This window comes from Nerophis lumbriciformis, linkage group LG23, assembly GCF_033978685.3.
Source record: "Nerophis lumbriciformis linkage group LG23, RoL_Nlum_v2.1, whole genome shotgun sequence".
Taxonomy (NCBI): domain Eukaryota; kingdom Metazoa; phylum Chordata; class Actinopteri; order Syngnathiformes; family Syngnathidae; genus Nerophis; species Nerophis lumbriciformis.
In genome coordinates this window covers 865,001-881,567 of record NC_084570.2, presented here as the reverse complement: position 1 = coordinate 881,567, position 16,567 = coordinate 865,001, and the positions used below count along the sequence as shown (strand labels likewise).

Genomic DNA, 16,567 nt, shown 5'->3' with positions numbered 1-16,567 from the left:
CTCAGACAACACAGATTATTGATGCATTTTTCCCCCCGCATCCAGTATTCATCGTAGATTTGGTCATATTTTATGAGCCGTAATGAAGTATTCTTGTACAAAACATTTTTCGAAGGACAACCATTGGATGACGCATCTTTTATTTAGCCCCCTGGCAGACAACAAGCGAAGTGTTGGGACATATGTTGAGTAAGAAGGTTACAAACCTGTAAGGATGTTTGCCACGCAGAAATTATACATTTACCAGCGATTATTTAACTATTTGCAGGAAACTAAATTGGAGTCTTCTTCACTTGTCCCTTCTAATTGATGGAGGATGTTGCTTGTTTGGTTCGCACAGCCACAAGGCTTATGTGACCGCCACAGCGTGAGGTCGTATGGCGCTTCATCCTTTTCCCCTCGAGCTGCGCTGGGCCCTAAGACATGACTCCGAACACGGGGTTGTGACGGCAGATGCTTGGCCCGATTTCCTCATAGTCTTTCTTGGTGTGGCACACTTGGTAGAACTCGGGCTGCCAAAACAATGTTTATTTAAAAAAAGAATCACTCAAGTTGAATAAAAACATTTTTTATTTTATACTTACGGTGGACGCCAGCATCGATCCTCCGAACCAGACGGCGTAGCGCTGCATGTGATGCGTGATGACCTGCACGTCAATGGGCTTTGGCTGCAAGGAGAGGAAAAAACAGCTAGAACTCTAAAATAGAACTCTCTACCGAACTGAATCGGGATCAGGAAGAAACTGTACAGCTCCTGCATACGCTTGACTAATATAATTGTGATCCAAAAGTTGTTAACCAAAGTTTGGAAGAAAACTTTAATAGGGTTTACTATACATTTACTTGTGGCGGTACACCACAATTACTTTCAGACCACCATACACATTTGGTGCTGTCTTTTACATTTTTATTTAAGACATATATATTTTTGTTTCTGTAAATTATTTATTAATTTGTTCAAATTTGGCAATGTTATTTATTTTATTTTAATTTTTTTTAATATGGCGCTGTCATTTTTTTTTTTTTTTACTGCTGTCATTTATTTTTTTTTTGTTAATTTGCCCCTGTCATTTAAATTTTTATTTTACATTTGGCAATCATCAATTTGATTAAAAAGAAGCGGAACTCATTTACTTTATTTTTTTATTTGGCACTGTCATTTCTTGTAATAAATTTTTTGGGGGGCGCTATAATTCATTATATCTTTTTTAATTAGTCACGGTCATTTATTTTTTTTAATTGGATACCATAATGTATTATTTTTTGTAAATTTAGCACGGTCATATTTTTTTTTAACTTTGCACTGTCATTCATAGATTTTTATTTTACATTGTCTTTTAGCGCTGTCAGTTTTCTATTTTTATTTAAAATATGGCACTGCAAATCTTTTTTTAATTTGGCATTTAACATTTATTTTTTATGAAACACAGCACTGGTATTTATTATTATTTCTTGTTAATTTGTCACTGTCATTTAAATTTTTATATCAAATTTGGCAGCCTTTTTTTTATTTGACGTCTTTTCTTTTAAATAACGCTTTTGATTATTGTATATTTTTACTTCATATTTAATTTAATAATTGGTTGTTAATTTGTCACTGTCACTTAAATTTGGATTTTAAATTTGGCATGGGAAATGGGAAACATGCAAAACACTTATCCTGTTTGGCGACTTTTAGCTGCTTGATATTTCTGATTGATTACAAAACCTTAACGAAATTGTCAGTAAAGTAAACAAGGTAGGAGTCAAACTTACACACTCTTAAAATCCAATTATATTAATACATTAATTATACATCCATTATATTAATATCATATTTATATATATATACAGTAAATATGTACTAGGGATGTCATGGTGTGAACATTTATTATCACTGTTATAATTACATATTTTTAAATGTCATCAAAATGTTCAAAAAGATTTTGTACTGAAATCTTTTAACCAAGTTTTATTTTTTTTTTAAAAACACATTCAAAATTATTTCCTTTGCAGAACAAACATTATTGTAGATAAAAACACTGTTTCATGGACCTCAAGTACAAATTAAATGTGCATATGAAACCACCACAAGCATTATAAACAAAGTAACATGGCAGAAACAAAATAACAAATTAATAAAAAATGTATGTGAAAATTGTGCAAGATAGCACCTTATGGACATATTAAATAAACACATAAAAACATATGCGAATTTTGCAAGATAGCACCAGATGGCCATAAGTTTTGTCCATATAGATAACAATTGTGTTCATATATGAAATCTAGTCCAACACATAGGGCTGCATGATTATGGCCAAAATAATAATCAAGATTATTTTGATCAATATTGAAATCACGATTATTAACCATGATTATTCATAATGTTATGTAAAACAGTGTTGGGGTGGAGCTTGAACGCGACGCTATCATGTAATTTGTAACGTCTAATAAAAAGAATATAAATAAATATTAGCCATTTATTTAAAGACAAATATTTGTGTTTTTTTTATTTATTAATAGTATCATGGTGTCAGCTTTTTCTCATTGCATGACACCTTTATCTCTATGTTTTCATTTTGATAGACTAGTATTTTTTTTTAGTTATGTACATTTACCCGAACTAAATGTATGTACCGTACATGCTGTATCGGGACAGATCCATTAAGACTGAGCAAAAATATGTCATATAGTAATTAACAACGCACCATAAAACATTAATAAAATGCTGTGTCACTTGAATGGTTTTTAAAGCAATAACTTTGTGAAATGAAAATAACCACACAATTTATGTACAAAACATGCTGTTGACTTTTTGACATCAATATAAAACCAAGCAGTTTGGCTAAAGAAGATAAATAAACAAGCTTTGTTCTTCTCCACCAACACCATGTGGTTAATTGCAACAGTTTGGCCAACAAAAATAAACAGGAGTGATATCTCTCATGTAATTCACAATCTTTGTGCCTTTGATTGATTGATTGAAACTTTTATTAGTAGATTGCACAGTACAGTACATATTCCGTACAATTGACCACTAAATGGTAACACTTGAATAAGTTTTTCAACTTGTTTAAGTCAGGGTCCACGTTAATCAATTCATGGTAAATCTGACAACTCAGCGTATTAAAACTTCACAGCCTGCGTTTAATTCGATGAGACAAAACATTTGAGCTCGTAATGATGTTAATGGAACACTGACAAAGCTAGCAGTTAAAGGACAAGTGACTATCCAAGTAAACAAATGGCAAGACTTTATAAACAAGTTGTGGCAACGTTGCCAACAACGCCTGCTGCATGGTAACTTTTAGTCATTGCACCTGAGTGAAGGACGCTGTGTTGAGAAAATGAAAGCAACATCATATATTTTTCTCCTCTTCTGTATACTTTGTGTGGGACAAATGCGTCTATCTCCAAATTTGTCCACACCTGTTGCCATCTGATAACAGCAGTGCTCTACTACACGTACGCCAAGACTCCGTGGTAGTGAAGCGAGTGAAATAAAGTAAAACAAAGCGATTGGTTCCATTTAGTCGAAAGGACAATCTCCAGAGCAAGGTTCGTGTAGTTGCCGCCATATTTTCTAAAGCCAAACGACGCTGGTGCGCAAGCGCCGGTGCTGCGACGACTCAGTTTTTGAGGAAGTAAGCAGTGTTGCCTAAAATGCATTAATAAATGACGTTTTTTGGTAACCGTCTGGAATTTTACCGCGGTTAATCATTATACCGTTACAATCCTAATATGTACACATATATATGTAAAGGTATATATAGTTACTTTACATGGAGCCGGCTTTCCAATTTTTTTAGCCCAATGCTATAGATATACCCGCGGACAGCGATCTACAAAACGGCAAATATTAAGAGCACGGAAGCGGCTTTTGAGAAGAAAAAAAATGCAGTTGGATCAGCGCGCCAAGGAAGTGTAACATCAGGCTCGCTGCAACTCTCGCAGTTTGTCGCGGACATGGAGAGCAACAGAAGTAAAGAAACTCTAAACACGAGTACAGTCTCCAATGACACCAGACAAAAATGCTAGATTTAATGCTCGTCATTTTTAGTAAAGAAAAAGTCACTAAAAGGGTTGGAGAAGTCTCTAAAAACTTGAAAAATTATTAACAAAGTACATTGTACAATAGGCAACAACAATTGAAAAATAGAGAAAAACAATATACCGTAATGTAGAAAAAGGTTTGTTAATACTAATTAATAATAACACATGTTTTTAAATGTATAAATAACATGTTTAACCCTTTTTAAATATGCTAAATATATGATAATGTCATCTTGGTCACGCCCTCACCACACTCCTGGCCCCGCTCCCAACACCAAAGGTATATTGACAATCCGGGGACACCCTCAATGTGCTTAGATGTTGAGTAGCTCTTAGGCTCATATTAGCCTGAAGCCTTCCATGTTTACCTTTTGCAAATTATTTTATTAAAATACAAGATGTGGTATTGGAGGACATTTAGATTTTAACGAGCTGACGAGCTTTGCACAACTAAACGTGCTGAAGGACTGCTTGTATAGGAACGCTTATATTGGAGACTCAATCCGTTTTTGCTGATGTCGGAGTGATATTTGATACCAACATTGGATCGGGACATCCTAATAACGTCATCTACCCTCATAAACACAGTTTAAATACTCTATTTTCTATTTTGGTCAGCGCCTCGCTTTCACAAACACCTTTATGGAAATAATTTCAATAGTCGTAATATTGTGAAACACAGTGCTATAAACACTGAATGCCCTTAGTTGTGTCTTACCTTCAACTTGCCACCGCTCAGCTCCTCACTGATTTTCAGCCGTGCGTCCACTGTCCGCTTAAGATCCCTCTGCATACGCCTGCCAAAGTCTCGGAACATAGTCGATCCCCCAGAGAGCACAATGTTCTGCGGCACAGTTGACAAATTAGGACAACGCACACGCACATCATCTGCTCGTGGTGCCTTTCCCCACCTTGTAGAGCGGACGGCGGACATCAATGGGGCAGTTCTGGATCACCTCATCTACCACCTCGGAGATGGGCTGTGTGAAATCTGGATTGGCAAACTGCACAAAAGGAAAGTGGTTTAAGACATTGTATTTTGGGGGGAATGCAACTGCTTCTCAAATAGAAGTGCTCGCACCTCAGGGTGGAAGAAAATCTCCGGCCCTAAGAAGCGCTCATAGCCGACATCTATCTGGAACTCTTTCTTGGTGATGGCGTTGACGCCTGTGTACTGCTTGATCCACTTGGACCCGTCTGTGTCGTACTTGTTGAACTCCTTGACTAGGTCAGGGCAAACATAGCTGAAGCGTTCCTGCAGTGACAACAATGCACAAGGAAGTAGATCATGTTCAGCTTTCTCTTTATTGCAAAGGCTGTAGCTCTACTGCCCTCTTGTGGACGCCCGAAGCAATGAATGACATTATCTGCTACCCAGGGGTGCTCACACTTTTTCTGCAGGCGAGCTACTTTTCAATTGATCAAGTCGTGGGGATCTACCTCATTCATATATATCATTTATATTTACTTATTTATGAAATATATGTTTTTGTTAACAAGTTAAAGGTGTTTAATGATAATGCAAGCATGTTTAACACATATAGTTAATTTTGTTAATACATTAAAGGTGTTTAATGATAATACAAGTATGTTTAATACATATAGTTAATATTGTTAACAAGTTAAAGGTGTTTAAAGATAATGCAAGCATGTTTAACACACATAGTTAATATTGTTAACAACTTAAAGGTGGTTAAAGATAATACAAGCATGTTTAACACATATAGTTAATATTGTTAACAACTTAAAGGTGTTTAAAGATAATGCAAGCATGTTTAACACACATAGTTAATATTGTTAACAACTTAAAGGTAGTTAAAGATAATACAAGCATGTTTAACACATATAGTTAATATTGTTAACAAGTTAAAGGTGGTTAAAGATAATACAAGCATGTTTAACACATATAGTTAATATTGTTAACAAGTTAAAGGTGGTTAAAGATAATACAAGCATGTTTAACACATATAGATTCCTTTCTTTCATAAAGACAAGAATACAAGTTGGTGTATTACCTGATTGTGATGACTTGCATTGATTGGAATCAGACAGTGGTGATGATAACGTCCGCATTTTCGAATGGAGGAGAAAAAAAGTCCTCCTTTCTGTCCAATACCACATGAAAGTGGTTGGTTTTTGGCATCTTATTTGTCCAGCTTCCGTACTCCTTTGTATACACTTTACAAGAAATACATTGTCGGCAAACTCCGTAGCTTGCTAGCTTGTGCACGCCAGCTTTCTGAGACTCTTATTTTGGTAGCGCAGGCAGGATGAAGCAGAGCTTTTATTGTGCAACTGTGCAGTCGGTCTTTGGAGTTTTGACGACAGGTACGGCGCCAGAGTCTGTTGAAATAAAGTGTTTCTCGCCTTCCAGTCGGTAATTTTAATGAGCTGGCAGCAGCCAGCGTCATCTCAGAAGACCCTCGGGTGCCGTGAATGTCAATCAAGTGACGAAAGTGACGTCATAGTGAAGATTTATGATCGCTCATTTTTAGGACTATTTTTTTAATGCCTGGCTGGTGATCGACTGACACACCCTCCGAGATCGACCGGTAGATCGCGATCAACGTAATGAGCACCCCTGTGCTACCCATATAAATTTGAGGAAGTAAAACCAACCTTGACAGCTTTAGCCGTCTCCAGCGACTGCTCAGGCGGGATCCCCACTTCTCGTTCTCTCAGCAGCTGCTGGATGAAGTAGGTAATGTCACGACCGGCGATGGGGATGTGTTTGATACAGCTGCCGATGACGTAGCCCTCCGCCTGCAAACAGGGAAACAGAATAAGGGCGGGAGCTAAGTGAAACTAGTCAATCACATGACCAGGCAACGCACCACTGGGATGACGTGTGTAACGCCATCGCCGCTGTCAATCACCGTCCCGGTCAAAGTCCGCTCGCCCACCTGTCGGGACGTCCAGGAGGCTGCTAGCGCCAGGACAGCCTGGTGACCACAATCAATATTATAACTTACAATTTGTATCAATTAGAGTCAGGCTCCTTATATATTCTCAAAAAGCAATAACCTGAACGGCGATGTAGAGGCCGGGGACGTTGAAGGACTCAAACATGATCTCTGCCGTGTACTCTCGGTTTTCTGGTGTGTTTAATGGCGGCTCCGTCTGTAGGGCGAGACACAAAACACATGTTAGTAAACCCTCGACACATTAGGGATGGGTGATATGGCTGAAAACTGTATCACGATATGGGATATGCGTGTCTATTGCGATATATATTGACATCGTTTTATTGGTCTAGTCCAGGGGTCGGCAACCCAAAATGTTGAAAGAGCCATATTGGACCAAAAATACAAAAACACATTTGTCTGGAGCCGCAAAAAATTAAAAGCCATAGTACATACAGATAGTGTGTCATGAGATATACATTGAATTAAGAGGCCTTAAAGGAAACTAAATGACCTCAAATGTAGCTACAAATGAGGCATAATGATGCAATATGTACATATCGCTAGCCTAAATAGCGTGTTAGCATCGATTAGCTTGCAGTCATGCAGTGACCAAATATGTCTGATTAGCACTCCACACATGTCAATAACATCGACAAAACTCACCTATGTGCATTCATGCACAAAGTTAAAAGTTTGGTGGACAAAATGAGACAGAAAAGGGATAAAACACGTCCTGGGAAGTCGGCGAAAGTTATACATGTAAACAAACTAAGGTGAGTTCAAGGACCGCCAAAATTAGTAGGACAAAACGGCGCTCACCAAATACTCGAATAAGTGAAGCATGTTTAATATAAACAGTGTGATTTATAACAATTAGGGAGGTTTGTGTCATGTTTGTCCTCCTACAGAAAATATACTAAAACAAAAAATATTTTTTCCCCCCTCATCTTTTTCCATTTTTCATACATTTTTGAAAAAGCTCCAGAGAGCCACTACGGCGGCGCTAAAGAGCCGCGGGTTGCCGACCCCCGGTCTAGTCCTACGCTTAATATAGGAAATTGGGATTCTACCAGGAGGAAGTAATGATCTTCAGGTTCTGCCCGCAGATACTTGAAGATGACCTGCTCCATGAACCTCTCCATCAGGTCCCAATCTTCTACTATTCCATGGCGGATTGGCCACTAGGAAATATAGAAGCGCGTCAATTTCCTGCTGATGTCGGCAATCATGTTACGCGTAGCAAAAAAGGACAGCTCACCTTTGTTGCATATGACGGTTTATCGATGGCTTCATCTCCAATGAAGAAATCCAGATCATCAACGCCCTTCATCATCCTGCGCTGTGCCTGGTCGCCAACTTTTGCTGACTCTTTGATTGCAATGCCTAACCACCAGTTGAGAACATCAAATACAAAAGTTTTAATTACAGTTCCTAACTTCGGCAACATAACAGAATACAGGGTTCGTACACCTTTTCCATGGCCAAATTCAAGCCCTTTTTCAGGACTAAAGATACATTTGACAGTTTTTACAGTACCCTTCAAAAGGCAAAAACCAGTGTGAATCAATCCATAGCATTGTTGTTTGAGGTCACCAAATACTGTCTGTAGGAAAAATAGGGAAAATCTGCTAAAACCTAAGCCTAACATTGAACCAACAGTTATCATTAACTGAATGGAGCATAGAAAATGCAGCAGTGTGACTATTCAATGTCATTGGTCATTGCAAGCATGTCTCCATTTGTGTTGTTTTTCAAATTTCTTGATCTTTTTCTTACTTACAGCACTCAATGACATCGAACAGCACGGATTGATTCACACCATGTTTGTGCTTGTAAACTGCATAATGTGATATAAATACACGCACCCTCAAAATGTCAATTTCACTCATTTATTAACAAAACTGTTCCACATTAATATAAGGATAATAAATTAAAGGAAAATATTTTGTTTCTTTCACAACACCTCAGTCACCTTTCATTAAGCATATCTAATCTTATAACTGGCTATGATAACAAATCGATTTTTAGTTGAGGGAAGTTCTTAACATTATAATTTATCATTGACAAACGCTCGCTTTTTCCCTTTCATAGCTCGTGATAACTGTCCGTAATTAACATGTCATCTAGCGCTGATCTCACAGTTTAGGTCTAGCATGTACCAAAAGGTTAGAAAACAAAACTTTAGCTAACGTTCGTTAACTTGTAGGGCTAGTAATCTCTGAGGCTTACCTTTCATATGGGAAAAGCTAGATTTCCTTTTTGCATACTTTGCAGCAAGCTACATGTGGATTAGGTCCACGTTTTACCCAAATTTTTGTATTTGTCATTTTCCATCCAATGTTCTTCAAAACGACATGGACCGATGCACATATGCTGTACATATCCTACGAAGTGAGACCTACACTGTTACAATGTCCATTTCTCAGATGATGTAATTGTTGATGATTGAAGTATGCTGATAGCAACCCAACCTAACCCCCCCCTCCGCATCCCAACCCCCAATTTGTAAATAATTCAATGTATATAATCTGATGATTAACTTGTGTGATGACTGTATTATGCTGATAGTATATATTTGTACCATGAACGTGGACCCCGACTTAAACAAGTTGTAAAATGCATTCGAGTGTTACCATTTAGTGGTCAATTGTACAGAATATGTACTGTACTGTGCAATCTACTAATACAAGTTTCAATCAATCAATCACCACTGTCCTCTTGGGGGTGACAACAACCTAATTTAAGAGCTCGTGCAAAGCCAACAGATCAAGCGTGTAGCTTTCATTTTTGAAAGGAAACTTTTTTTTTTTTTTTCCATTTTATAATTAGCCTATTGAGTCAGACTGCTGAGAAATATGATGAACATTTCCAAGTATTAACACATAAACACTTCACCCAAAATTCAAGCATTTTTCAAACCTTGAAAACACATTAAAATCCAAGCATTTTCAAGGTTTTTACGCACCCGTACGAACCCTGCAAAAATGTTACCCTTGTGTAATGTTCATATTGTTGTATGAACAGTATTTTATGTTAAAATACTGAACAGATGTTTACCTTATCCCAATAAACATCTGTTCAGTATTCTAACATAAAAGTGTTTGATTGTGAGGCATTAAAAGCCACAAAATGCAACGGGTCCATCAGACCCACAAACGCTGGCTGAGTAACAACAATATGAACGTTGCATGGAAAATTTCTCTGCCAGTTTCCGCATCCCACAAGGACTTTTCTTTTGTGTTTCTGCACCTGCGGTTCCCACACAAGGTTGCAACATTGTTTGTCAACACTGTCTGCTCTCATTTTCTCGCACATTTGACCCTCTGATGTTCTGTGTACCTTAGGGGTGTAACGGTACACAAAAATTTCGGTTCGGTACGTACCTCGGTTTAGAGGTCACGGTTCGGTTCATTTTCGGTACAGTAAGAAAACAACAAAATATAAATTTTTGGGTTATTTATTTACCAAATTTGTAAACAATGGCTTTATCCTTTTAACATTGGGAACACTATAATAATTCTGCCCACGTTAATCAACATTAAACTGCCTCAAGTTGTTGCTCAGATTATATAAAATGACAAAACTTTTCTTCTACATATAAAAAGTGCAACATTAAACAGTTTTAAGTCAACTCATCATGCTTAATTTATTACAGCATTTGGGAAGCCTGTAGTTGATTTTTATTATGTAAATGTTATATTTTTATCAACATTTGATAGCAGGCACCCTGCCATTCAAAACTAGGCTTCTCCATTACTAATGATTAATGTAACTATAGCTGAAAAAAATAGTACAATAGCAATAGGAGAGACTATTCATCCCTGAACACCATGGAGTTCATGTAGGCTTAATGATGCAGTTACATTATTATATCAACTATCAGAGACAGAAACTCTTCATTTAACAAAATGTCCTTTTTTGCTGCTTCAACACAGCTCAATCAACACAGAAAAGGGTAAAGTGAAATATCAGACAGAAAGGGCTTTGCTGTCCATAATACACACACACACACACACACACACACACACACACACACACACACACTCATATGTGTGGGTAGGTGCTTGTGGTACACGGAACACCAATTTCCACACTTCTATTAGCCCCGGGTCCAGTTGACCCGGACATCTTATATGTAATATAAATGTGTAGGGGGGATGTATGGTGTGTGGTCATTAAATATGCATTCTGATATATATTCTTCACAGAAAATGAGCCAAAGTCAGTGAGTCTCAGTTTGAAAAATTAATCAATTGTATCATTTTTCTTTTAATATAAAATGAAAACGGGTCCCACAGACCCGAACCCCTTGCTGTTTGTTTTTAAAGCTTTACATGGACTGGCACCTCAGTATATCTCGGACCTCATCCAAATTTACAATCCTGCGCGCGCTCTGAGGTCCGAGAGCCTTGCTCCAGCTCGTAGTGCCCAAGTCCTGACTTAAAACCAGGGGAGACGGGGCCTTCTCTGTGGTCGGCCCTAAGCTCTGGAACACTCTGCCCCTCCATGTTCAAACTGCTCCCACAGTGGACTGTTTTAAGTCTCGTCTTAAGACCCACTTTTATTCTCTGGCTTTTAACATTACGTGAGTTGTGTGGTCCTCTGTTGTCCTCTCTGTTTTTAAAATTTTGATTTCTAATAACTGTTTTAATTGGTTTTACCCTTTAAAATCGTTTATAATCATATTTATTTTATATTGTTTTTATATGTAATTATTTTTTTGTTTTTATTCAGTCATTGGTGGAGCTAAGGATAATATTTGAATATTGTTTTTAATATTGTTGTGCAGCACTTTGGAAACATGTTGTTGTTTAAATGCGCTATATAAATAAAGTGGATTGGATAGGATTAATCGTATTTAATAGTTAAAATCAGTTTAAGATCAAACAGCATGGTGACGTCATCAAACCGTAGCTCTTTCATCCGTATTTACTTACATGATGGTATGATGAACTGTGGCTCCGTGTTTCCAGCATATCCCAGCTTCGTGTACCTGCGGATGATCAAGATCAATCTTTAATGGAATAAAATGTTTTTTCTTCCGGAATTTGATGGAGGTGTAGGCGGCTAAAATAATGTTGACGTTGCGGTTTGTGTATGGAGACTGGACCAGGAAGTAGCTTTAGCCGCAGTAGCTAACTACACATAAAGAACGTTATAAACAAAAATAAACACGCAGATACTTTAAAATGTATATATAGCATTCTAAATGAATGGGAAATAATCAGAAAATGAGAATTGAATTAGGAACTGAGTGACAATTCGGCGTGTGGTTGAAGTGCTCCACAGCAGGGCGTTAGCTGGAGCGTTAGCATGCGAGCTAACAGGCTAGCACGTCCGCATACCTACCCTGTGCCGCAGTCGACAACGCAAGCCGGCAGTCGACCAGCCATCGTCGTTAGCGTTCTAGCCAACTACAAAAGTGAATATCCCGGGCGCCCGACACGGATGGATGCGCCTGTCGCAGGTGATTGGAGTCGCCGCAGCCGCAATGAATAGCAGCCGCTGTCGATGGATGAGCGCTTCCGGGTTCCCAGACGTCGAAGATACTTGCAGGATGACTCAGTGGCGAAACACTGACCTCTACTGGAGGGTATTAGTCATTGCAGTTTGTTTCGTATAAATACACTATATTGCCAAAAGTATTTGGCCACCTGCCTTGACTCACATACATACTTGCCAACCTTGAGACCACAGAATTAGGGAGATATTCAAAAGGCCCGCTGGGGTGTGTGTATATATATATATATATATATATATACAGGGGCGCCGCTAGGGATTTTGGGCCCCATGAAAATAATCTTTACAGGGCCCCCAACACAGTGTCATTATTTTTTCTGTATTTTAATTTCATCATCATTAGGGGCCTCTCATCATCATCATGGGCCCCTAGAATCCGTCTCCTTTACCCCCCTTTTCGGCGCCCCTGTATATATATATATATATATATATATATATATATATATATATATATATATATATATATATATATATATATATATATATATACAGGGGCGCCGCTAGGGATTTTGGGCCCCATGAAAATAATCTTTACAGGGCCCCCAACACAGTGTCATTATTTTTTCTGTATTTTAATTTCATCATCATTAGGGGCCTCTCATCATCATCATGGGCCCCTAGAATCCGTCTCCTTTACCCCCCTTTTCGGCGCCCCTGTATATATATATATATATATATATATATATATATATATATATATATATATATAATAAAATAAATACTTGAATTTGAGTGAATTACAGCTATATATATATATATATATATATATATATATATATATATATATATATATATATATATATATATATATATATATATATATATATATATGTATATATATATATATATATGTATATATATATATATGTATATATATATATATATATATATATATATATATATATATATATATATATATATATATACAAGTCAATTGTTCTACTCTGAGAAGAGACAGGACAGGATAAGGTAAGCGAAAGGAGTATTGCTACTCCCTGCATTCCAAGCTCAAGGTAGTCCACAGTGTACCCTCGGTCATGAGATGGAGAAAAAATAGAAAGAGCACAAAGAGAAAACACTAGTTATTTCAAACCTGACTATAGAAAGAAATAACTCTTAAATATGGATATATGTAGATATTTATCTTCGTCAATATATATATATATAATAAAAGAAGGAAGATAGGGATGATGTTCGTTAAGAAATTATCGATGTCGATGTCATTAGCGAATCCTCTTATCGAACCGATTCCTTATCGAATCCCTTATCGAATCCAGATAGGTTGTTGTGTGTGCACTGAGTTCCAAAAGGCATAGATGTAGGACGTATGTTTCACACGCAAAGCTCCGTGAATGAATTACGACAGATGTACAGGAAGAAATACTTAACTTTCAGTGAATTACAGCTATATATATATATATATATATATATATATATATATATATATATATATATATATATATATATATATATATATATATATACATATATATATATATATATATATATATATATATATATATAGATATATATATATATATATATAGATATATATGTATATATACCCCCCCAGTGGGCCTTTTCAATATCTCCCTAATTATATATATATATATATACATATATATAGCTGTAATTCACTTAAATTCAAGTATTTATTTTATTATATATATATATATATATATATATATATATATATATATATATATAAAAGAAGGAGGATAGGGATGATGTTCGTTAAGAAATTATCAATGTCGATGTCATTAGCGAATCCTCTTATCGAACCGATTCCTTATCGAATCTCTTATCGAATCCAGATAGGTTGTTGTGTGTGCACGTATGTTTCACACGCAAAGCTCCGAGAATGAATTACGACAGGTGTACAGGAAGTTGTCTCACAATAATAGAAGCCACATTCATACAAATAAAGAGTTTAATCACATACTTAAAACTAATAGCATTGGGAATGAGACCACATATCTCAATGAATGACCTGATAACCTACTGGGGTGTAACCATGGTATCATACTGGAGTGGGACAGGTAAAACTGGAGACTATTTTTTCCAAGAAAGTAGAATTACAGTCCTGGAAAAGTCTGAGAATAAAAAATAAAGAATACTATGGGATTTATATGATACATAAAATACTTTGATAAAAGTGTACAATGGCCTGTGAATGAAAAACATAATAATGAGTAGAGGACAAATCTAGAGGGCAGTAGTGCCCAACTTATTGCTTTAAAAAAATCCCCTTCACTCACATATTGTATGTATAAGAAAAATTGTGTCATCAATAAACCAGCTTTTTTGCTGAGGTGCTTTAAATTTCACATTGCCCTGGTGCTTTCCTGCAGTCCCACAATCATTCCCCCCTGTGTGTTGTGAGTATGAGGCTATTTAACTCTGTTTGCCCTCATTTTATTGGAATTAAAATGGATTGCAGTAGAGGCGTTTAAGTAGATTTTAATATTGCCCAGCCAGTAGATTTAAGGATCAGTGTACAATCCAGGAGCTGTATGGCGAGATGATTCTGGGGTCTCCTCCATCCGTAAGGAACAATGCGTTCAGATTAAGCTGCTGGAGTATTTCCGCCAAAACGATAATTTGTTTGAGCATGTAGGCTTTTGGCTCACTCTATTATTTCTAATAACCTGCTGGTTCTGTTGCGCCGTAACCCTACTGGAGGTGTGGAGTGGGCGCTTGGTGATCGCCTGCCCTGACCTCCTCGTCTGTGCTCGGCCTTAATGCTGCTAACAACTCATGCCAATATCATCTTCAGTCATCTCTCTGCAAGAGTCATCCACACTCTGTTGGGTCTCTATCCCTGGTCAGGTATAAGATCCCTGACAAGTTAACAATTTTTCTGTTGGGTCTCTATCCCAGGTCAGGTATAAGCAGTGTTGGGACTAACGCGTTACAAAGTAACGCGTTACTGTAACGCCGTTACTATCGGCGGTAACTAGTAATCTAACGCGTTATTTTTTATATTCAGTAACTCCGTTACCGTTACTACATGATGCGTTACTGCGTTATTTTGCGTTATTTTTTATGTAGTATCGGCTAGAAACTGAGAAGATCTGAGTGTCGCTGCTGAAGAGGCGACAAAAAAGAGGCGCGCCGCGCGCTGTCTGTGTGTACGTGTGTGAGTGTGTGTGTGGGGGAGGGGGCGTGTCTGTGTCTACTATCAAGACGTCATGGCGAACCCCGAAGCCGAGTTTCTTAAAATGGAGATATTTTCAGTACGTTTCTTTTATCGACCACAAAGAAAAGAACATTTTAGCTGAATGTAAGTTTCAAATATGCTGAAACAGCGACAAAAACAACATGCTTCGACGAAGCTAGTAAAGAGACACACTCACCTCCACCTCCAACAGCGGCTGGATTTTAACGAGGCACTGCACACGTGAAGGTACACACACTCTGTCAATTCTCTTATATACTCTTTCATTTTAAACTTTTAGAGTGTTTGATTATCACATCACTCTAAATGTTTAGACTATAAAGTTCACAAACCTAAAGAGGGATACTAGTGGGCCAGGCTAATATTTCCTTTTCTCTAAACTAAGTGGGGAAATGTGTAGAGTGTTCTGGGCTTCAGACATGATTTTATTTCAGAATTCCTTGAGAAAACGCCTGGTTAGGCTTTATGTATGTAGTGTGTGCCTTTCTTGTTTTACAGCTATGTTGTTATTATGCTGTTTGTTACTTATGTATGTTAAGTTGCAGCTATTTAAAATAGTTTTGTCAATTTGTTCTGGTCTGAAACAAATTGGCCCTTTAAAACATAACTTTGTCTTTGTGTGTTGTATGTAGAGCACATTGCTTAGCAGAGTTCAATGATGCAAATGCATGTCAAGTTGAACAGATTGTATTATTCTCCAGTGCAATAACAGTACTAAAATTAAGGCTAAAAGGGCATTAAATGGGGCCTTAAAAAAATTAAAAAATATATATATAAGTAACTAAATAGTTACTTTTCACAGTAACGCATTACTTTTTGGTTTAAGTAACTGAGTTAGTAACTGAGTTACTTTTGAAATAAAGTAACTAGTAACTGTAACTAGTTACTGGTTTTCAGTAACTAACCCAACACTGGGTATAAGATCCCTGAC

At 37.1% G+C, this 16,567-nt stretch overlaps 1 protein-coding gene across 1 annotated transcript; it reads right to left on the bottom strand.

The window, feature by feature from the left end:
* Positions 1 to 123: 123 nt before the first annotated feature.
* Positions 124 to 12,489, bottom strand: LOC133622525 (actin-related protein 3). Its single transcript, XM_061985345.1, has 12 exons — positions 12,288 to 12,489; positions 11,876 to 11,931; positions 8,197 to 8,321; positions 8,009 to 8,119; positions 7,057 to 7,152; positions 6,867 to 6,974; positions 6,652 to 6,795; positions 5,114 to 5,287; positions 4,944 to 5,036; positions 4,751 to 4,876; positions 585 to 668; positions 124 to 512 (listed from the first exon to the last, which is right to left on the bottom strand). The coding sequence occupies exons 1-12, from the start codon at positions 12,329 to 12,331 to the stop codon at positions 417 to 419; spliced, it is 1,257 nt and encodes a 418-aa protein (XP_061841329.1). The 5' UTR covers positions 12,332 to 12,489; the 3' UTR covers positions 124 to 416.
* Between the last annotated feature and the right edge of the window lie 4,078 nt (positions 12,490 to 16,567).